A 24,149-nucleotide genomic window follows, 5' to 3' on the forward strand; every position below is an offset into this window, starting at 1 on the left:
ATGAATTACATCCAGAAGTAACTGGTAGTTTTACGTAAAATAAACCAGGTAATTTTAAATACATCAAATACAAGACAGGTGCCTATATCTACTAGGTAATGAATTCATTAATAGGAAAATTAGTACTTTCCTTTCTGAAGATTACCACACATACTGCAAAATGTACCCATTAACTTCGTATTCTGACAATTTATTTAGCATTCTAACATTTTATTGAAAAGAGGTTGCCAACTTACCTGGTGGTAGAAAGACTTCTCTGACATTCTGATAAGATTTCAAAGTTCTATTTTTAACAGATACTTATTTCCATTGTCAACTTCTTTCAAAATATAAGGGAAATATTCATGTACACTAATGCATATTTAGCAGTTTTTCACTGAACACTGCATTATTTCATGGAAGTACAGAAACTCCATTTTTATTTCTTGTTTGGGGCATTTAATGATCCAAGCCAAAGGGGCACAGAATTCAACTGGCCTCTTTTTATAATACCAATAATTATACTTATATTTTACTATTCAAAGACACTGTAACACTATAAATGTGTTCTACGTCACAGCTATGTCGCAGTATGTATATTTTTATTCTAGCTTTATTATACTTCAGGTACTGAAGTTTTACCTTATTTGAGATGCTTTAACCACAACTGATTCATATAATTCCTTTTTAATGGGCTGCACCTTGTACTTGAACAATGAGGGATCAATTGTGGATTTTTTCTTCCTAAAAAGAAAATTCACAAAAAAGAACAAATTAAAAGTATATTCAAAATACACTTGTTTGAAAGTTTATAATTAGAAACCTCAAAACAGCTTATTCCACTTGATTTCAAAAACATTTTCATTAAAGCCAAGGTCCTTTGAATTGCTTTGGTAACCACTGATTATCAGAAAAACAACAAATCCTGCAAGAGACTCTGCTCGTTATTAAGAAATAGAAAGAAAAAATACAACCCTTAGTCTTGGGAATTTTATTATTTTGTTTGAGTGAAAAGACATGTAAAGGTGTTTTTGTTTGTATTTTTAGTGCTATAGGGACTCTGGAAGGGAAATACCATTGGAAACATAAAGGAGAAAGTAAGATTTTAACTGAGATTTGAAAAATATTTATGATCTGAATATTTGGAAAACAGTTTACTGTGAGGTAATATTTGTAAAATGCTTATTTATAAAATGTAAAATGCCAGGCCATAGTAGGCAATATATAAATGCTTATTTCCTTACCTCCTTTTCCCATCCCCCTCTTTTAAGAAAGTCTATGCTTTTTACAATTTCAATAGCAAACAAAAAGGGACTGCTTAAGCATCATCAAGATATATATGTATGTATCTTACAGAAGTTACATAGCTTATGGTGAGATAAGATACAGATACATGTGTATCTCCCATAGGCAAAAGAAAGCTCAATTATCAACAATGACTAATTTCTGAGGATAATCTCAGATAAATCAATTTAATACACAGCTCTAGTTTCCAATATAAATATATTTTTTCTCCTCCAACCATCTGACTTTAAGAGTCATATAATTACTTAACGTCTAGAGCTAGAAAAGCTATAGAATTTTAATGGAATTCTATTAAAAAGCTACAGAGTTTTTAGAATAAGTCCAGTTCCCTAATCTTACATGAGAAAAATGTAAAGTAATTTGTCCAATGTAATCTTGCCATAGTGTTTACAGTCTTCAAAAATGAGGCTTTTTATTTTCTTAAAAAAATATTTCCTGTGTATAAAAAATAAAAATTTTATTTTTTCCTAAATACTCAAAATAGGCACTTCACAGAAATACTGGAATAGCTAACTCATAAGTTAAACAAATATACAAGGAAAAATAAAACCAATTTAGTCAAGCATGTATTAAATGATAAATAAAAAAATTATATCAGATAAATTATCTTTTGAGCAAAAGAACATTCTCTATGAAATGTTTCTTCTTGTAAACTATTTCGATAATTCCATTTTTTAATATTTAAATATCAGTTTAAAAAATTAGACACAAATATATCTGTTGAGCACATTGTTTAACTGCCTCGAATGTCAAATATTTCTCTAAAATAAAGAACAATTTCACACAATGAAACATTTGTCTCCTTTAGTTTTATATAAATTTTAACGAAAAATCTTAATTTACCCATTTTGTGGTGAACTGTTGTGTGTTTCTGATTCATCACTATCACTGATGATAATTGTTTCCCCATCTGTACTGCTGATATGTCCATTAGCAATCCCATTGAGATGTGATGGAGAGATAGCTTCCAATATTTTACACTGTAATCTGAAATATAACAATATATTTTGAAACAAAAACTCATTCAATTTTAATATTGAAAGACTTTACGGACATTCAGTCACATAGATACAATGGGTGAATGAAGCAACTAATTACTCGCATGAAGAAATATATTGTCAATTTAGGCAATAATCACAAGCAAAAAACTGAAAATTATTATCTACATGTATCTAGATATGTTTTCATGGATCTTTCTATCATGATGACAGTATTAAATTTCTGATATACTGATGCCTTTCAAGCTTTTTAAAAAGCCCCCCAAACAGGATCAAAAGTGTACTTTTTTTTAAAAAAGAAGATGAAATTACTAAAATCCTTCATAAGAATAAGAATTACTTTCACATCCAATGTTTTTAGATGCAATCTAGCTATTGCCACCTTATCCAAACTAAATGTAAATTTGGAAATTCAGCTATGTCAGTTATGAAGAAATTAAAACTTTTATTCTAAGTATTTAAATTAGTAAAGAACATGACCCCCCACCAAAAAAGTTCCAGTTGGTCCACTATAACAAGCAAAAAATAATAACAACAACAAATAAAAATAAACAAAAAATCCATTCCTTTAATAGGTAGTATAATCATAAAAATGAAGGACACTTTTCCCCAACTTCAGTTACATTAATACTGTTTAACCCAATTAACCCAAGATTGGTGTCCAAATATGGGCTATACATTTTCCTAAAGCATGTTTTTAGTCTCCAATTATACTTTTGCATAAAATAATAAAAAGGGATCACTGGTGATGACAAAAAATGGCTTGGAAGAGTATGAGAAAAATGTTCGTAAGTCCTGCATTTTTATACACGGTATTTTGTGAAATTATTTTTTCATTGTGCACTGGAGGTCTTTTTTCCCCTTTCAAAGAAATTTAATTTTCTTTTTTAGGCATGTGACAAATTTAGTAAATGGATTAACACCATAGTACTCATAAACTTTAGGTCATATAATTCAACCAGTGATCAACAACTAGAAATTACATAGCACTTTAAGGTTCATAAGGCACTACACACACACACACACACACACACACACACACACACACAATATCTCTCTTTATCTTCATAATAATACTGCGAAGCGCTACAGTATTTACAATCCTTATTTTAGAGATAAAGAATGTGAGGTTGAGAGATTAAGTGACCAGCTCAAGGTAAGGCACTGTTCTAAGTGCTAGAATACATGCACAAGCAGCAAGGACAGTCGAGGAGTTTAAATTCTAATAGAGCTAGAAAACACATAAAAAGGAGCTGAAAGGGAAGAGAGGGAGCTGGGAAGAATATAGTTGGTAGGTCTGAGGTAGCATTTGAACCTAGATCTTTCTGATTCTCAATCCAGCACTCTATCTACTACAGAGTACTTTCATGCTTTCAACCAACTTAACTCTGCTCATCTAATCCACATTTCCCTTCTAGTATCCTTACACATAAGATGAAGATTGTCCAATGCACTTCTAATTTACTGGAAACTGGTAGGGTGAGGCACTATGGGATGGAAAAACAAAAATTAAAGCACTCCTGTCCTCAAGTAACTTGAAAACATCTGTTAAAATGGACACTTAGAGGAGCTCAGTTCTTCCACATACTTCTGCTAAGATCCAAAAAGGGCAGCAGATCAAAAAATGACCAACAAGCTTGAAGAGAAACAGCAAATGTATTCAACCATTAAGGGACTGCACAGAAAGACAGCCTACCAGCAATGAGAGAGGGACTCCAACATCAAAGTTAACACACGTGTAGGTCCAATGCCTAATAGCACTCTCAGGGAAATCCAAAGCCAGCGGGGTGTGCGTGCGTGTGCGTAAGTAAAATGAAAGAGGAGACCAGGAAATTGAGGTTAGGCTCACACAGGCCTGGCCACAAAGACTACAAGAGGACCTGGGTGAAATGAAGGAAAAACAATTAAATAAACATTCTGGAGGGTGGAAAATGGAGGGACAATGAATAGCAAACAGAAGGTGGAAAACTACATAAATGGGAGCAGCAGGAAGTGAAACAGAGTGGTCAAAGCTGGGAAAGAGAGAGAGAGCACAGGCAGAGGAAGTAGCATGAATGAGAGACGGAGTGATTCTGCTTAAGGGAGATTTGCTTGTGGGGAAATCTGACAGAGGGAAGGCTTGAAGATGATGGTGTTCCCCTGCATTGATAATATGTATAGACTTCTTAGTTACTATGATGGATTTGGTTTTCTGGTGTTAAATAAATGTTTGGTTTCATCTTCAATTAAGAGAGTCTGTGTTATCTCGCAGTTCACACCTGAGAATTTGCCTACATATTCAAAGCTGCCCCTGTGAGTATCACACTTGAGATATATTTGGAGTCATGAATAGGATCCTAAAGTGTAAAACCTCTACTTGGAGGTAGGAGGGCTTTAGGGAAGGAAATGGATATCCAAGGATGGGAGGATTTACCTTATTCCTCCCTGGCAAGAGAATGGGCTAAAGCACAGGACTTTGTGAAAAGTGTGAACTGAAGCTACAGAAAGGAGGACCTGGAGATTTTAGAAAGATGTTTACAAGGAATACCAACAGAACTGGGGAAAGAAATGGCAGGGGTATGTAGAAGAGGCTGGGCTTTGCTAACAAGTTATTGTATTGTACGTAAAAGCAGAGATAAAGGGCTAGAGGAAAAGGTTCTGATGAAAAAGGAGTTAGCTGCTTGGATGAGAAGCTTTCAATGCTACAGTTTTTGAATTTTCCTTTAGAAGAGCAAGCTAGAAAGCCTGAAGCGGTAGAAGAAAAAGCAGCTGTTAATTTAGTTCAGCAAAAGAAGCAAAAAATTAACTAGAGGAAGGCATGTGCAGCCCTTGTACAGGCTGGGCTTCATTGGGGCCCAAACACCTGCCAGGAAGATGTGTGGGAGGATAATGAAACAAAGTTAAATGAGGCTTCTAGCAATGCAGATGTTTGTCCAATACTAACAGGGAAGCAGGAGGACCAGGAGGGCCACACAGTGTTTAGGGAAGTAATTGCGGATTTTACTCAGCAGGAGGTCACAGATATTTTGTTAGTATCTTGGATGGTGAGAATCAGTGATGAAGGGCTAGAGGAGTAGAGATAGATAACATAGATGGTTTGAAATTTATAGGTGTTAGAATCCTTTTGTGTACAGCAAGCTTTTAGGGATTACCATATGCAAGGAGGTTGACAACAGAACTAATCTGTTAGCTTTAGCTGCGAAAGAATGCAACAAAAAATATCCTACTGACTCTATGTGGCCTGGTAGAGACAGACCCTGCTACTGGCTTAGAGAATGTATGAAAAAGTTAAAGGAAGAGGTGATGAAAACCACAATAATGGTTGGAACGCTTATGATAGCACTCCCTTAACAGCTCCTCATAGAAATATAATAGTGAAAACGGCTCCTCCTGCTTATAAGCACCTAATTCTGGGGAACTGGGGAAATGGGGCACCCTCTTTTGGATGTGCTGGATAAGATTTCACAGGTAAGTGATTTAGGGGAATGGGGAAAAGATAAATTTCCTGAAGAGAAAAAGTAAATAGCCAGTGGACTCAAAGTCAGAAAAGATTAACAAGAAAAGAATTGTTTACTGCTTTATTAAGAGCAGGGACAGATTTTGGAAGAATAGATGGTATCCCAACTAATGAACTATGTAAGATGTACCTAGAAAAGGGGCTTAATATTAGATTGAATAGGGAAATAAGAACTGGCCCTACAGATCCTCCTGAATCATTGTATCCAAGTTTGTCACACCTTCAGGGAGAGTAGGACATTGGCCAAGTCAGAGCTCAGATTAAAGAAATACACAGCAATAAGGAAGAAAAGAATTAACACAATTTTCGTGGGTTCAGGGAATCCAGAAGCACAACTGACCCTGTATTTACCCTGCTTCTGGTTGCTGTCTCCTTTTTCTTTTTGGCTTTTCAACTTGTTTGCTAGCTTTGTTTCCTGCAGGTTTGGTGCCCTCTACACGGAGATGCCTGACTGCTTGAGCTAGATGTCACCCCGTCCAAGACTATGCTGTGTGTCACCTCTGGCCCTGGCATCAACCACACGCCGGCTAAAGAACTGACCCCTCGAATGAGACCTCTTGGGGCAGGGACAAGCTCTATGTCCAATTTCAGCAGGAAGTAGCTATAGAAGAAGAGATTTTTGCCCCTTACCCCAAGGGATTTTAGGCCCCATTCATTTGAGGGGGAATGATGGAGTGCTTGTGCTCAAGCCCCACCCTAAGATATTATTTATTTTATCCCTGTTATATTGTTGTAAAGTTCTGTTGATACCAATTACCCCTAAATTCCCATTGATCTATGTAATGGATACGACAGATCTTGCGGCTGAATGTTCTGTTAATGAAAATGAGATCTTTCCCATCCATTAATAGGCCCATGTGACCTGCTTGAGTCACATGAGCCTGTGGTGGGAGGAGCTTGGTTTTTAAAATAATTTTTTAGCTATAAAAGATGGCAATACAAGAGGGATAAGCACAGACTAGCTTGCCCATTAAACATCCCCAAGAATGATCTAAAAAAAGCACCAGACAGAATTCTGATGCAGAAATAATCATTTTTTTCCAGCCCAAGGTGACTACAGAGATCTGCAGATACTGAAGACTGGGTTTGGACAGCACACCACACAGAGGATTATAGCACCCAGGGACTTTAAAGACAGGGCAGCAGGGCAAGAAGTACCAGGCCAGGCAAAGATACCAGGGAATCCCTCAACTAGTGCAGAGTACACAGAAACAGGTGCCATCTAGCAACTTTGCTCCTCATGACCCAGTTCCAGGTCATAGATTCAGTATGGAGAAGTTCCAGAGCAGCCATCACTAGCAGGGCCCTCAATGTGTACTGAGCAAGGAACAAATTCCAGAAGCAAAACAGTAACTGTGTAGCTAAACCCAGGAGCAAATCATGGATTCAGTTCTAGTCGCCTGCTCAGGATGGAATAATACTGCAGTGAAAAAAAATCAAGGTAGAAGTCCAAGAACTGCAAAGCAGTAGCAGCAATCTACTGAAACTCTAAACCAAGGATAAGATGACAGACCTAAACCTGGGTCAAGAAGTTGCAGACCTCAAACTAGAATTGCAGAGAGTAGACTTGCCCTGGATCCCATCACTTTGGGAACAAGGAAAGCATGCAGCCCCCAGCTTGAGCTATGAAAGTAGTAGGAGGACAAAAGAGGATGGCATCTCGAAGAATACATTCACTCCAGAAGTACATAAAGCCAAGTCTAAACATTAAGTCCAAAGTTAAGGAATGGGCTTGAAGAATGAGCAAAATTAAAAAAAAAAAAAAGGAATCCTACCATAAAGAGCTGTTATGGTAAGAGGAAGCTCAATATACAAACTCAGAAAAGGCAAATGACTCAAAAATTTCTAAAAGCAAAGACTTTTGGAAAAAATGCTGCTTGGGCACAAATCCAACTAGAATTGCTAGAAGTTTTTATAGCTAAAAAATTATTTTAAAAACCAAATGAGAACCATGGAAGAAAGATATGAAATAAAATTAACAGGTTTGAACAGGAGGCAAAAAAGCTTTGCCCAAGAAAATAATTCCGGAAAAACTACAAATGACGGAATAGAAGCTAGAGACATTAAGAAATATTACAACAAAACCAAAAAATGGAAGAAAATATGAGATATCTCACAGTAAAAACAACTGAACTGGAAAAGAGATCCAAGAGAGACAATTTAAGAATCATTGGATAGAGCCAAGATAATGGAATGGTAGGAAGCCATCTCATCGATAAACTCTTCCAAATAGATCTAGAAAATACAACAGGCCAAATCCTAATGGGGAAATCTAGAAAAAAGTCAGTGATTCATTAGTCCAACTTGAGTTAAGTAGACAGACAAGGAGGGCTGCAGATAACTTGAATGGGGTCAGGTCAGAAGCACTCTAGCACCCAGGGGGAGGCTGTGCACTAGAGCAAGAGCTCTCAGAACCATGAGGGTCCACAAACCCAAGGGCAACAGGTGTGAACTTGCAGCTGTGTCCCTCACTACCAAGTTCTGGGTCACATAGATCCAGGTCATATCTAAGCAGGGGTGTGGCATTCCTAAGTAGGGAGAATGAAAGGAAGCTCAGAAGTCAGCAGTAGCAGCAGTGGGTCTCACTTTCAGCAATTAGCCCAGGCTCAGTAATAACCAAGACAGGACTGCTGGACCAAAGGAGAACATGTAGTTCTGTCAACTCTGAATCAACAGAGTTTTCCCATTGGCTGACAGGGGCTAAGTCCAGCCATGTTCTAATGCTCAGATTCAAACCCAAGTCAGGAATTAGCAGAGATGGGACCAAAGGATAGGTAGGTGGGATCAGATTTTCCCCTGGTTCAGACCACTTTGGAAACACTAAAAGCTTAAAGGTCTACAGCCTGCCCCTGAAATCCTAGAACAGAGTACAACACTCACTATACCAGGAAACCAGCAAAAGGACCAGCCCAGACCTTCCCTCCAAAAAAGTGTGGCAGCAGAGCCCAAACCAAACATCAAGTCCAAGATCAGGAAGAAGGCTGGAAGATTAAGTTCCACCATAATTAGTTTTTATTGGTGGCAGGGACACTCAAGACAAAAATGCTTAAGAAAATGACTCTAAAACATTTACAAGCAAAAGCCTCAGAGATGGCAGAGCAGCAGGAAATAACTATAAAATACATAGCAGTTCAACCTATCAAGATACATACAAGAACTATAACCATGATTCAACGCAACTGAATGTTTCCCATCTCACGACAGAAAGATAACGGACCAATATTCAGAATAAGAAATATTTATGACATGGTCAATGTTTGCTTAACTATGCTTACAAGATATAAGGGTTCTTCTTTCCTTTCTTTTCAGTGAGTGGGAAGTAATAAGAGGAAGGAAAAAATAAAATATTTGATCATTGGAAAAAAAAATTAGAAGTATTTAAAAAAAAAAAGGAGAAAGCTACCTTTCTTTTAAAGAGAAGCTTGGGGCACTATATAATTTTCTAAATGCAATTTAGCCCACTCACCTCCTCCTGATCAATTCTGGGCTCAGTTCAATGTAGTTGGAAGGACCAGCTCAATGGACTGCACTGAGTCTAGGCATTTGGAATTCTTACTGCACTTAATTCTCCTTTCTTTCCAGATCCCATTTTAGGAAGTTCTACAATATTATGGCGCTTGGGGCAAATAATATCGCAAAATACACTACTAGAAGTAATAAAAGAACCCAATATTTTATTAACTATAAAAAATTATTTGATTCATTGGAGCCAAAGAACATCTTCCTCTCCTCAATGAGGTATGACATAAGCGAAAATCCTACTAGCTTCTGGAAAATTCTAACAAAAGAACTTTGCTTGAGAACTCTTTCATTATCACCAAGAGCCATGTAAAACTGAAATACAAGGCTCCCCACCATCAGACAAAATCCTCATTTGTGAATGTCCTGCACATAGTGGATACTTAATAACATTTTTGTTGAATTTAACTGAATTTCTGTCTCTATCTCCTGGTCTTAGTCCCTCAAGATCACATTCTCATGTTATATGCCCAATCTTCTTTTCATAGATCACCTACCAAGCAACTAAATTGTCAGCTAGGGTATTTATAATCCTATATAGAACAATGTCCCAGCAAAAACAAATCCCACATATAACCTCCACTACCTTTTGCCTCAGAATAGGGCAAGAATAGGGCAGAATAGTCTCACAGTAAAAATTAGCTCTCAAAAGCACCTGGGCTGATTTTTTTTTTAACTGTTAGATGGCTGAAGTTAATTGTGCTTTCAAACCAAAGTATGCCCAAGCATGTTCTCAAAGTCACTTTTCACAAATCTAGACTTTCAAGTCGATATGAGATAAGATAATTAGTGTTTTTAACTTCTAACTGGTTTCCTACATAATTAACAGGGGAATGGAAAGGGAGAAAACCTAGAATAACTTAGTAGCAAAGTAAAAATGTTAAGAATATTTTCATATAAAAAACAATGTTTTTAAACTTCTATTGAGTTAAGACTTTTTTGAAACTCTAAGCTCTAGTTACTCAATTTTTAATCCAGTCATTTAACTTCTGAACTTCAGCTTCCTCATATATAAATTGATGTGAATAATCTATAGACCATCTACCTTAAAGCTGCTGTAAAAGAAAATGTCCCATATATTATAAAGGACTCTATTAAATGTGAACTATCATAAACTGTTACAAATTCCTAGAGACTTATATTTATGCTATGAGATTTTTAAACTTCTGACCTTTTCGATTTTTAAAATGTTCGTCAAAAGATACAAATCTAGAAAACAATATCCAGACAAGATACTGAAATTCTAGCTGCCAAGTAAATTTTCTAAAGTTCATCAAAATATCACCCCTCAAAATAATTTAGATGTCTTCAAAATGGAACACTATGATCTTTACAAAGTTTTTCTGGAAAATACTGAAATCCAACTACTATCTCTGGCTACAAGAGAATAACTTGCATGTGCCCTTCCCCCATAAGCATCATTAACTCATGGGGACTGAAGCACAAAAATTAAACCGTAGTTTTCCCTTGCCATCATTTTAAAAGATTCTATCAAAGTTTCTGCTGTAAGGACCTAAGTAATGAGGGGGGCATAAACGAATAAAAATCCAATAGTTTGTACACAAGGCAATAGTTTATGCTACTGCCCTCCAACTATAGTTCTTATTAGCTTTATGTAATTAATATAATAATGCCAATAAACATTACTAACTTTTTAAGATTTACACCCAGCATTTTAGAATTTAAATTCAGTTCATTACCTGGAAAATGACTTCCCTCCCCCCGCCCAAAGTATAGATAAACTACTAATTAAAAGGATATTCCTTATAAATTAAAAATTAAGCTTCACAACTGAATGGTTAACTTTCATCAACCATTCATTTCACTAAAATGTGAAGTTTTTAAAAACATAGTTGTCCTTCAACAGGAAAAACTTCCAAGAGTTACTTCTAGCACCTATTATGATACATAAAGCAGGTACTCTGTAAGTGTTCATTACTAAGTAAAAAGTGAAAAAGCTGCAGTTAAATTTCATAGGTGAGTATACTTCACTATTTCTTTAAAAATTTTGAAAAAGTCTGAATAGCCACTATGCAGTGACTCCAAACTTTTTTGGTTGGAAAACCTCTATTTAGAACAGAAGCAAATCAGTCACTAATGGAAAAGGCATAGAGATGATCCATTGAATACAGAGGACTGGACTTGGGAGTCAGAAAGACCTGAGTTCAAATGCAGCCTCAGATACTTTGCTACACAAGTCACTTAACCTCTAATCAGCCTCAGTTTCATTCATCTATTCTATAATATAGGGATGATAACAATGGCACCTATCTCATATAGAGTTATTGTGAGGATCAAATAAGAATAGATGGCAAGGTGCTTTGTAAATCTTAAAGGATTATTTAAATGTTAGTTATTAATGATACTAGTTTATCAAATAAACTTCTATTAAAAAAACTTGCTAAAATTTTTTTTAAACAAACTGACAAAAAATGCCCCTATGACTCTCCATTGTATTTATAGAAAATTTAAGATTTCTAAATCTATTAAGGAACCATTAAGACAAATTTAATTGAAAATTAAGTAAATTTATAAACAGAATGGCAATAAATATTATTGTGACTAAATGGCAAAATCCTCCTGTTTTCTTGAAGACAAAACATACGATTTGGATGGAATTCTCAGAGTCCCACAAAGAATCTGGTTAGATAAGGAAAAAAAAGACTCCCAAAAAGAGTCACATAAGCCTTACAGATGAAGAAATGTGTGCAAATTAAAGTTTGCTGAATTTAATCAATAATAAACAAGCATTTATTAAGTGCCAACTATAAGCTAGAAGACTGAGCATATGTAATGAATAGAGACAATATACAAATTAGAAATATTTACATCCAAAATGCTTTACCTTGCACCATTGTTCCTAACTACTTCAACAATTTCTCCAACAAAATATCGATCCTTGACATAAATGAAGAGATCATCACAAATTTCATGCAGTCTTGAGCGATGGGTAAGGGTAGTCAAGTATAAAACCGGAATTACTAGTGGTTCTGGAAAACTCTGAAGATTCTGTCTTGCTTTTTTCTCTGATTCAAGGGCCTCCTGATAGGTGAGTCCAGGTTTGCCAGTCACAGCACAGCTCCACACAAGACTATTACACAGAATAGTTCGTTCAAAAAAATCACTGCAATTTAAAAAAAAAAATAAAAAAGAAAAAAGTTACCCAGAATTCCACAGATTCATTTTAATAATATACACCATGCTACTTCTGGGGCAAAAGTATTTAGAAACAGATAAGTCTAAACTTGAACAACGCAGTCGTCGTCGTCATCCCTCCGCCCAGAACTTACAATTTATACCTACAATAAATACAACTATTTATAACCAGAACTCAATTATATGTGCTATAACATTATAAATCACAAATTCAAAAAGATTGAGACCATCTAGGAGTCAATGAACCATAGCTAGAAAACTAGCTTTGGAGTTAACATGTCAGAAAGAAGTAAGTGAATAAGTATGCATTGAGCAGCTATTATATACTAGGCACTGTGCCAGGAACTGGTACTAAATATACAAATAAGAGACACTTCCTTCTCAAGGAGCTTATATTCTAACAGGAGGAACACAACACATAAAGAGAGCGATAACCAAGAATGCAGTTTTGGTCTGAGGACTGTTCCTAAGTGGCAATTATCACATCCTTTCCAGGAGCATAGGTTTGGTTTTATTACTATTCTGAGAGCAAGAGGATGGGGGCTAGAGGGGAAGGCACAGATTGAGAGGCCCAGGGTAAAAGACATTTGAAACATCAAGTTTCAAAACTGAGTGGACTAACCCATCCATGGGAGGGAAAAGAGATCTGATCCAGGTGCAGCAATAGGGGCAGCTACAGAGCAGATATCAAGTCAGATCATATATATACAGGGTGTTCCTAAAGTCTGGACACATAAGTAAAAATGGATATTTTCAAGAAATGAAATGAATGAAACTTTCAACAACATTTTATTTGATTGGAATATTAATAACATCTTAAATATGATTTTCATCATTTGTAATGCAAAGGTTTATGCACTTTGCAAGATTCACATGAACACTGCTGTCAATTTTAGCACCTTCACTCTGTGTTCAGTCAAGTGTGTTGCTTCTGTGATTTTCATTAAGTACACCTTCTCCTTTAGCATACCCCAGAAAAAGAAGTCGCTGAACAACACAGTCTTCAGTGAAACGGTTAATGAGATGTTAATGAGACTTCCTATGTGTCCAGACTTTAGGGACACCCCGTATATCAAGCCAAAGGTGGACACCAGAATGGATGAATCATGAAGCATGATGCCTGGGAATCTGACAAACAAAGTGAGTTTTTATTCCCTCATCAATCAGGAGAGCTCAACCCAGGAAGACGTGACTTCAAGCCCTGACTTTGACACAAACTAGCATTCTAGCCCCTGCAGAAATCAATTACCTACCATCCAGAGCCCTTGGGGCAAGGCTCAAGGACTCCAAGTTGCTGAACAGCAGAGGTAGAGTTCCCAACACTAAAGAAATCACAAGTCCAGTTCCCACTCCTTTATCCCCCACACCCTTTCAACCTCCCCCCTCACCCCCAAAAAATCAAAATCTAAAATTAAAATCAACTTTGCTTTCTTCTTTGAGGCTTACACTTAATTGAACTTCTGTTCCAGAAGCTAAAAACACTTAAATTATAAACTATGAATTACAAATGCTGATAAAACACTTGTTTTCCCATTCCTCCCGCTACCCCAATCACAGACTTCCAAAGAAGACTATTACACAGTTCATGTTCCTCACGGATGGTGCTTCTATTTTCTCTATCCTCTTTATCAAGGAAAAAAAAAAATTTCATAATATAATCTAAAAGAGTTAAAATAGTTTTTAAATTCCTGGTAGTAAATGTGCACTGATTATCCCTAGGGAATAGTATTCATTCTAACAGGAAAAGCGAATACATGGGGGAGGGGAGGAGAGAGAAGAGAGGAATAAGTACTTAATCCATGCCAGGAATTGTGCTAAACACTTTAAAATAGTACCTCATTTGGTCCTCTCAACAACCCAGTGAGTGTTTTTATGATCTACATTTTATAGCTGAGGAAACTGAGGAAAACAGAAGTTAAGCAACTTGTCACTGCTTCTACTAAGTATCTGGGGCCATATTTGAATTTAAGAGTTTTAAGACTCTAGGTACCATCTAAAGGCCTAAAGTAATGCTGAGGAAATTCCAATGAAGCCAAATTTTGTCTATTGGGAAACTGCAGCCAATGGGAGAGATAAAAAACAAAAATAAGTGACTACTTAAAATCTGCATTAAAAATGTAAATAAAGAGGGAAATACTATTTGCTCTAGGGCTAGAAATGCCAACTACAGCAATATGACAAGAAAAAGAAATTGAGGATATGAGCACAGGCAAAGAGGAAACAAAGTTATTGCTTTTTGCAGATGATATGATGGTTTACTTAGAGAATCCAGAATCAACTAAAAATTGAAACCACTAAGTTGCAAGATATAAAATAAACCCAAATAAATGATTATTTCTGTATATTACCAATCAAATGCAACAGAGAAAGAAATTTCATTTAAAATAACTACAGAAGGTAAAAAATAGGTTGGAAACCTACCTGCTAAGACACACACAGAAAACTATGTGAATACAACTACATAACACTCTTTATGGAAATATAGACTTAAATAGAAAAATATTAATTGCTCATGGGTAGACTGAACCAATGTAATAAAAATAATACTACTACTAAATTAGCTTACTTATTCGGTGCCAAACCAATAGAACTATCAAAATATTACAGAGCTAGAAAAAATAATATAGAAATTCATCTGGAGAAACAAAGGGTCAAGAATTTCAAAGGAAATAATGAAGAAAGTAAGGGGACCTTAGGAGTGCCAGATCTCAAGCTATACTATTATTACAAAGCAGTGCTCATCTAAATGATGTGGTACTGGTAAAGAAAGATTTTATCAGTTGAACAGACTTGGTACACAATATACAGAACAAAGGGGCACAATAGGCTAGTATTTGATAAACCGAAAGACCCTAATCTTCTGGGGTAAGAACTCATCATATGGTGGCATGGTAAATAGAAAAGAAATCACCTTTCAGATGGGTTAGCCCACATCAATGATTTGGGGGGGGGGGGGAAGGGAGAGATAAAGAGGATAACAAAGAGGAACACATAAGATATTCCCAGATGACTATCTCATGACTATAGTACTTCTCTCCAAGAGCTAAAACATGCTCTGAGGAAGTGACCTATGAATAAGAGGCTCACCTCCCCCTTCATTTTGGGTGAGGCAGAAGTAGTCACACAGGTTAGGATGCATAGATAAGCTGCAAAAAGTATTGCAGTTCACAAAGTAGAACAATTTGGTACAAATGAAAAAAGATGGAATCAGTGGAACAGATGAACTAGTAGCAAAAACCTGTTGGGGGGGGGGGGGGGGCCGGCACAGCCTTCACTATTTGACAGAAACTCCTAGGAAAATTAAAATTAGAGAACAGTCTGGTGGAAATTAGATTTGGGTCAGTACCTCATACCATATACCAAGATAAGCTCCAGATGGATACATGACCTAGCTATAAAATAGGATCACATCATAAAAAGATTTGAGGAGCAAGGACAAAATTACCTTTCCGATGGATGGGGGAAGAATTCATGACTAAAAAGTAGAAAGGATCACGGGATTGAAAAGGAAAATTTTAATCCTATAAAAATTTTGTACAAACAGAAATGAGGGGGAGAAAATCTTTGCAACAAGTTCCTCTGATATAGGTCTCATATCCAAGACATAAGGAAACAATATAAATTTACTAAGAGACATTCCTCCAATAGGAAGTTTCTTTCACTAGCTTCCACTTGCTCCAATCTCATTTTTAAGGTAGTATTTTCTTTAGTGGTCTTTTGGACCTCCTTTTCCATTTGGCTAATTCTGCCTTTCAAGGCATTCTTCTCCTCACTGGCTTTTTGGGGCTCTTTGCCATTTGAGTTGGTCTGTTTTTTAAAGTGTTGTTTTCTGCAGTATATTTTTCAGTATTTTTTTGGGTCTCCTTTAGCAAGTCATTGACTTGTTGTTTTTCATGGTTTTCTCGCATCCTTCTCATTTCTCTTCCCAATTTTTCCTCTACTTCTCTAACTTGCTTTTCTAAATCCTTTTTGAGCTCTTCCATGGCCTGGGACCAGTTCATGTTTTTCTTGGAGGCTTTTGGTGTAGGCTCTTGCACTTTGTTGACTTCTTAAGGCTGTATGTTTTGGTATTCTTTGTCACCAAAGAAAGAATCCAAAGTCTGAGTCTGAATCTGGGTGCGTTTTTGCTGCCTGGCCACATTCCCAACCAACTAACTTGATCCTTGAGTTTTTCAGTGGGGTATGACTGCTTGTAGACTAAAGAGTTCTATGTTCCACATTTGTGGGGGATGTGCCAAGCTCTGCCATGCCAGCACTCCTCCTTCCCCAAGAACCCCCAAACCAGACTGGGCTTAGATCTTCAGCAGGCTGTGCACTTCTGCTCTGATCCACCACTTACATCCTCCCACCAGGTGGGCCTAGGGCTAAAAGCAACAGCAGCTGTAGCTGCCCCACCTCCACTGCCCCAGGGGCGGTGGCCGAACCTCGAACTCCTTCCACTCCTGCAGCTTTTCCCACTAACCTTCTCCGCTGTCTTTGGTGTTTGTGGGTTGAGAAGTGCTGAAGCTCACTGATTCAGGGCGCTAGGGCCTGCTCCACCCGGCTCCTGGTCTGGTTGGTCCAAGCCGCTCACGGTGGGCTCTGCTCTGCTCCGCTCCGCTCCGCTCCCAGCTCCGTGTGGGACAGACCTGACCCAGAGACCATCCAGGCTGTCCTGGGCTGGAGCCCTGCTTCCCTCTGCTGTTTTGTGGGTTCTGCAGTTCTAGAATTGGTTCAGAGCCATTTTTTACAGGTTTTTGGAGGGACTCGGCAGGGAGCTCACGCTAGTCCCTGCTTTCCAGCCACCATCTTGGCTCTGCCCCCCAACAGGAAGTTTCAAAGGAAGAAATCCAAGCTATCATCAACCATGTGAAAATGCTCTAAAACAGTATTAGAAAAACACAAATTTAAACAACCTTCAGGCTCCATCTCACACTTATTTCACTAGCAAAAATGTCAAAAGAGGAAAATAGCAAATGCTAGAGAAGCTTCAAGAAAACAGGCACATTGCTGGTGGAGTGGTGTACGGCCCAGCCATCCTCTGACCCAGTACACCACTACTAAAGAAGAACAGAATTTATATGCAGAAAAATATCCATAGCTGTCCTATTCCTAGTAGTCAAAAATTGGAAACTGAGATCTGTCTTCCTATTGGCAAATGGAAGAATCGTGGTATGTGAATATAATAGAATGTTATTGTACCATAAGAAATGACGTGTACAATTTCAGAGGAACCTAAGATCTTTACAGAACTGATGCAGAGCACAAGTGAGAAGAACAATGCTTATGGTAACAACTACATTATAGAACAAAACAACCTTAAAAGACTTTAGAACACTGATCAATGTAACCTATATCATGTATCCAAAAAATTGAAGATGAAAAACAATACTTATCTACTTCCTGTCAGTAAGGTCATAAAAATTAAAATGCAAGCAGCACACATTTTCAAGCATGGGCAATGTGGGAATGTTCTTGCTGAACACCATGCATATTTACAATGAGGGTTTTAATTTTTGTTCACTGGGGGGAAGGGCAGTGAGAAGGAAAGAATATACTTTAAAAATATGTATTGTTGCTCTTGTTATATTATCTTTCCCCCAAAACTTACCCTTATTCTGAACTTATTTCTTCTGAAAGCACTGTCATCCTTCCAGTCATTCAGTTCACATTTCACTCCTCAATCTCCTTTACCCATGTGTCCAATCAGTTACCAAATACTGTTGTTTCTTCCTCCACATTTTTGCTAGGTGGTGCTGGACCTGAAGTCAGAAGACCCAAGTTCCAAGCCAACCTCAGATACTTAAAAACTGTGTGATCCTAAGCAAATCACTTAGCCTCTGTTTGCCTCAGTTTCCTCAACTGTAAAATGAGAATAATAATAGTCCCCACCTCCCAAGGTTGTGGTGAGTATCAAATGAAATAGTATTTGTAAAACACTTAGCATAGTGCACGGCACACAGCAGACACTATTTAATAAATACTTATTTCCTTTGTTCCTTGCTGGCCTGTTATACTCACACAGCCATCACTTTAGTTTAGATCCTCATTACCTCTCTCCTGGACTGCTGTAATAGCCTAATTAAAACTGGTCTCACTGCTAAGGTTCCTAAGCAATTTTCCTAAAGCATAGGTCTGACTTTATCACTTTCCTATTCAAACTTCAGTGGCTCTCTACAGTAAGATCAAATATTATTTCAACTTCATCTCATCCTTGTTTAATATGTTTCAAAATGCACATAATTATTTAACAGTAGGTGTACAAAATGTTTTTAAAAGTAAATATAAACATACTGGTGTGTACAAGCTCACAAGCTTTTTACCCACGGGAATGTAAAATCAAAAAAGTTTGCAGACCATGGATAAGAGGACTAATAACTGTCCTTCTAACATTATCTATTGGCTTCCTCAGAGTCATACACTCAGAATACATCAGAGGCAAGACTTGAACCAGAGTCTCCAATGCCCAGAACTACCATTTACTAGTCCATGATACCTCAGCCCCTAAATCTTTGTCTGCTGTACTTGTGTATAGTCACAGCTAGCCAAGAGAAAAGGAAAAATCATAAATATTAAAGTCATAGAATAATTAAACAGTCGGACATTTGAGTTTTTATAGTTGCTCCATAGTAAATATTAAATCTAAATTGGCCATGTTGGAGTAGAGTTACTTTTAAAGGGGTATTATACAGATACACCTTGAATACAATGTGTGTGTAGGTGACCAAAAAATGACTGGGATTTTTTCCTCCTACAACATTAGATTAAAATTTTCATTTAAATGGTACGAATGAGGAATTCTGCCACTTCCTTAATTTTTTTGGACATATTAATATACATATTACTATATTACTAACCTTTATTATTCCCTTTGGGGGAACCCAGGGTTTAACTGGCTAAGATGAATAAGCTTTTGACTTATCTTGCCCCGAAACACATCTTGCAATCCGAGCCTGAGACCATGATCAAATCAACTCTGCCACTGTTCCTTCATGTATTCTTCCCTCCTCCCAAGCACACCCACCATTAAACATTGAGCTCCTTGAGAACGGGGACTGTTTTTGCCTTTCTTTGTAACCCCAGCTTTGCACAGTGTCTGGGGTACCTAGCAGATATAAAATAAATGTTTGTTGACTTAACTATGTAACCACACTCATCACCCTCTGTAACTTTCTGAACCAAGCTGTCCCAATTCTGGACACCATTCCTCTTTATTTTTTATGTCTTCCATTTTACTGTAGGGCCCACAGAGGGGAAAGCAGATCCAGCTCTGCTTTTTCGATTGATCCCAAATGTTTAGAACAGTGTTTGGCACACATTCATATGGGCTTAGTCAATGCCTTTCTATTAATTCATTCAGGAGGGTTCCCCATCCTCAAACTGAATTCTTTTGCACAATTTTAATCCATGCAATCCAAACCCAAAATATCAGCCACATGCAAGACAATGTATAGTTTTCTTCTATTCTAGTGATTCTCGAACTTTTAGGTCTGAGAACCCCTCTTTAAAATTAAAAAACTACTGTGGACTCAGCTTCAAAGAGCTTTATTTTAATGTGTATTTCATCTGTTGATATTTACCATATTAGAAATTAAAACATCTAAGTATTACTATGAAAATAATTTTGACCTCACAGACCACACCTTTCTCCATGGGTCCCTGGAGCATACTTTGAGAACCACTGGACTCTATCACAAATTCTGCAGTGAAATGATAAATGGTCACTTCTCAAAACGGTTCACATCATTTCCACCCCAGCAACCAAGAACTGCTCCCATTAGATACAGAATAAAATTCCCCCCAAGGATCTCCCCACCATTTGCAGAAGAAAAAATGTAGTGGTAAAATTAATAAATTGTTGACTATCCAGATTTGGGCAAAGGAGAAATCAAGCAGATCACAAGGTTCCCATCACTACTCTATGTGCCTGAACCAAGCTTGTAATTGTTTCCTAAACTATTTTCTATTTTTGTCTAGGTATTCCAATTGTGATATTACTTCAAGTTTCTGCTTCTACTAATCTTTACCCAAATTCTCGCTACCAGGCATCCCCGATCCTTCCTCAGTTCTTGGATTTCTTCATGAATATATAGTGTTACTATATAATGTGTAGCTACTCTACTACCTATCTGCCTTTTTTCTCTCCTTTCTTTCTTTTAAAATCCATCCAGAACCATAGTACAGTCACGTGTTTAATTCTAACAAGTCTCTGATACCTGAGGTCAAATTTGCTACTTTACATTCGATTTCTAGATCATCTTGCCTGTTATTCATTTGTGCGTTGACCACTGCACAGACATCTAAAGCCATGGGTTCTCTGAATCATCCTTTAATTTTATTTCCTGTGAATTTTGCGAGCATCACTACTGCTTTTCTTCCTCCTAGGGTGTGACTACTCTCTATGAATATCTTAGCTTGGTAGATTTTTACTTAGGTTATTTTTCCCCCTACCTCTTCAATTTTTAAATCCTTTTGATTAGATTTTTGAGAATAGTCCAAACAAATACAGCACACACTAACCTCAATTCCTTTTTAAATTTAATTTTTCAACAGATAAATCAGATGATAAGTATATATTGCTGAGAAGGTGCCAGGACCAGCCTAAGTTCAGATCAGGCTGTATCAATGAAATCACGATTTCATTCACTACATATACGAAAATATATTTGTTACAAATGATGGTTTTTAGGAAGAAGCAGGGGCTAGTGAAACTGTCACTTGAGGCAAATGGGATACAAATTTGTAAAAATATGAAAGAATTTCAGTTTCCAGGAGCAGCAAGCTCACCAGAATTGTATATCATTAAATACAATGCCTTTTCCTTGGCTGACTAGATTTGCCAGAGATTTGACACAGCTGACCACCATTCCCTGAGTTCGGACACTATTCAATTATGGTTCTTTTCCTATCCTATGTGTCTTGACTGATCCTTCTCAATTTCCTGTGGTGGGTCAAGATTCATGTCCATGCGTGGGTATTCTCCAGGGCTCTATCCTAGGCCCTCCCCCAAAGCCCTTTCTCTTCTTTTTTTACTCTAGCTTCTTCATTTCATTGGTTCCTTTGGATTCAACTATCATTTCTATGCAAATGATTCCCAAATCTACATATCTAGAATTAATTTCTCTTCTAACCTCCAGAATTGCATCTTAAATTGCATTTACTATAGAAATTTAAAACTCAGTAACATCCCAAACTTAAATACATCCCAATTATCTTCCCCCTACCTCACACTCCTCCTCTTTCAAAAATTCTCCATTTCTCAAGGGCACCTCCAATCACTACATTCAAAAGTCTCAACTTTTTACTCTCACCTCTCATATCTAATCAGTTACCAAGTATTGTCAGTTCTACTTCCACAATATCTCTCCTACCCAACCTATCACCTTTCTCTCCTAGATTACTGCGAGAGCCTCCTAATGGGGGTCCCCTATCCAATTCTCTCCCTTCTCCATAACCAAAGAGATATTCCTAAAACATAAGTCTGATCATGTCCCTCACCTGCTCAAGAAGCTTCAGTGGCTTCTTACTTGCCTCTACAATAAAAGTCTTCTTTTTCTAATTTAAGGCCATTCCCAACACGGGTTCAACCTATTTTTTAGACACACATCACTCCATCCTCACATACTCTACATACATTCCAGCCTAACTACACCATTTGTTTTCAGGTCCAAGGTTCCGTCTCTCATTTCTACGCTTCTTCAAAGAAGAAGTCAGTCAGTCAATAAGCATTTATTAAGTACCTATTTTGTGCCAGGTAGGCAAGCTGTCCTTCATGCCTAAAAGGCTCTTCCCTCCTCATCTCTGCCTCTTACAAACCCTAAACTTTCTCAGAGGCTCCCTGGTTTAAAGTTAAGACTTGGGAATCTGGAAGACCTGAGTTCAAACTCTCCTTCAGTCTCTAAATGTATTACCCACAGGCAAGGCACTCAAAACTGTCTCAGTTTCAATCTCCTTATTTGCAAAATGAGAATGATAATAGCACCTATCTCATAGGATAGTTCTGAGAATCAAATAAAACAACATATGTGAAGTGATTTGAAAACCTTAGCCATATAAATCCTAGCTATGACTCAAAGCTCAGTACTGATTACTCCAAACTCATTTTCGCCTACCACCAACAAAAGCAACACATACCCTCTGTATATATTTAATCTGTATCCTGCCACCAAAAGAAAAGAACCTTAAGGGCAAGAACTATTGTAAGTCCCCACCAACTAGGTACTTTAACAATGTAACAGTTATTGAACTTGTACAGAATTCCCTCTACAACATCCCCCAACAAATGGTTACCCTGCCTTCACCTGAAGATAACTAATTGAGAAGTTTCGTACATAAAGTAGGAGGGTTGAACTAAACTGTTTTCAGTAAGATAGAGGTTGTATCCTCTCCTATACAATAATTCACTCAGATTGCTCTGAATATTGCTTTCTCAATCATTCAGACATTTCATCTAAACTTTCTAACTCCCTTTCTCCCCTAAAAAGAAAGGGTATGGAGGGCTGCTAAACCAGTTAGTGTGAACAAGGTTACAGAGGGATACAATTAATCCATTTAAATATTTAAGTATTCAGTATTTAAAAGCATCTATTTGCATACAATTAATGTTCAACAGGTTCGAGAGGAGTCTCCTACATTTATTAAAGCAGGTCTAACAGGAGTTAGCAATTATTTCAGCAGCATATACTTCAAAGAAATTAAGTAGAGGGTAGAACCAGATTATCTAAAAAAGTACCTCCCAATTTATGACAGCACTTGTAAATTTTTTTATAAGTGAACCTCTGATTTCATCTGTTTCAAGGAACTTACACACAGCTGAGATTTCTCTGCAACTCAGAGAGCTGCTCGGGACATGCAGGGTTTCAGCTACTTGCCTAAGATCTATCTACGCAACCATTATTTCACCGAAGTGAGACTTGAATCCCAGGTCTCCTTGACTCAAGGCCAACTCCATGCTGTGTCTCAAGATAATTATGCTTTTTGAAAAACATGTAAAATCTTGATTAGTCTTCCTGATATAGTGGGGTCTGGCTACACAGTAAGTAAATGCCAGGTCATGAGTGCATATGGATCTAGAACTGAAAAGAATCTCAGAGGCTACCTTATCATTTTGCAAGAGAGGAAACTAAGGTTCAAGGAGGTTAAGTGATTTGCTTGAGGTCATGAAAGTAGTGACAAAATTGGAATCTGAACCCCAGGTCTTCTAACTTCTGAACCAGTGCTCTTTCCACTGCCACCAAATATAATGAGAAAGATATTAAAAATACTATTATATACAATTAGTTACTTAATTTTTTCCTCTTAAGAGATAGGAAATGAACCTCTGATTTTATTAGTACGGAGTCCCTCTACCAATGCAGGCCTGTACCTTCTCTGTAACTCAGTCTCAGCAAGTTGCTTGACAGGGAAGTTAAATGACTTGGCCAGGGGTCACACTGCCATTATGTGTCAGAGGCTAGACCTGGGTCATCTTGATTTCTTTTACAACTCTCTATGCCACAGCTGCCCCTCCCTTCAAAATGACAAGTCTTACTTCAACTTTCAATAGTCTAAAATCCCTTAACTTACAATGTCAACAAGCCTCATTTCAATATAAACAAACCACTGAACCTAGGAGTGAAAATATAGTAAGTTTCCTTTTGATAGTTCCTCCAAATATGTGCAAAAGCTAAGATTATGTAGAACTTTTTTTTAAAGACACTGTGTGCATTTGTAAAAGA

At 37.2% G+C, this 24,149-nt stretch overlaps 1 protein-coding gene across 1 annotated transcript in view; it reads right to left on the bottom strand.

Moving 5' to 3' along the window:
* The window catches only part of BAZ1A (bromodomain adjacent to zinc finger domain 1A), a 118,881-nt gene that overhangs the window by 90,252 nt on the left and 4,480 nt on the right, over positions 1–24,149 (bottom strand). Inside the window, exons 3-5 of the mRNA XM_036751188.1 lie at positions 12,143–12,421; positions 2,128–2,271; positions 622–723 (exon numbers count right to left, since the gene is read on the bottom strand). Of these exons, the coding sequence (XP_036607083.1) occupies positions 622–723; positions 2,128–2,271; positions 12,143–12,421 (525 nt within the window). The remainder of the gene's footprint in view (positions 1–621; positions 724–2,127; positions 2,272–12,142; positions 12,422–24,149) is intronic.

The sequence above is a fragment of the Trichosurus vulpecula genome, chromosome 3 (assembly GCF_011100635.1).
Source record: "Trichosurus vulpecula isolate mTriVul1 chromosome 3, mTriVul1.pri, whole genome shotgun sequence".
NCBI lineage: Eukaryota > Metazoa > Chordata > Mammalia > Diprotodontia > Phalangeridae > Trichosurus > Trichosurus vulpecula.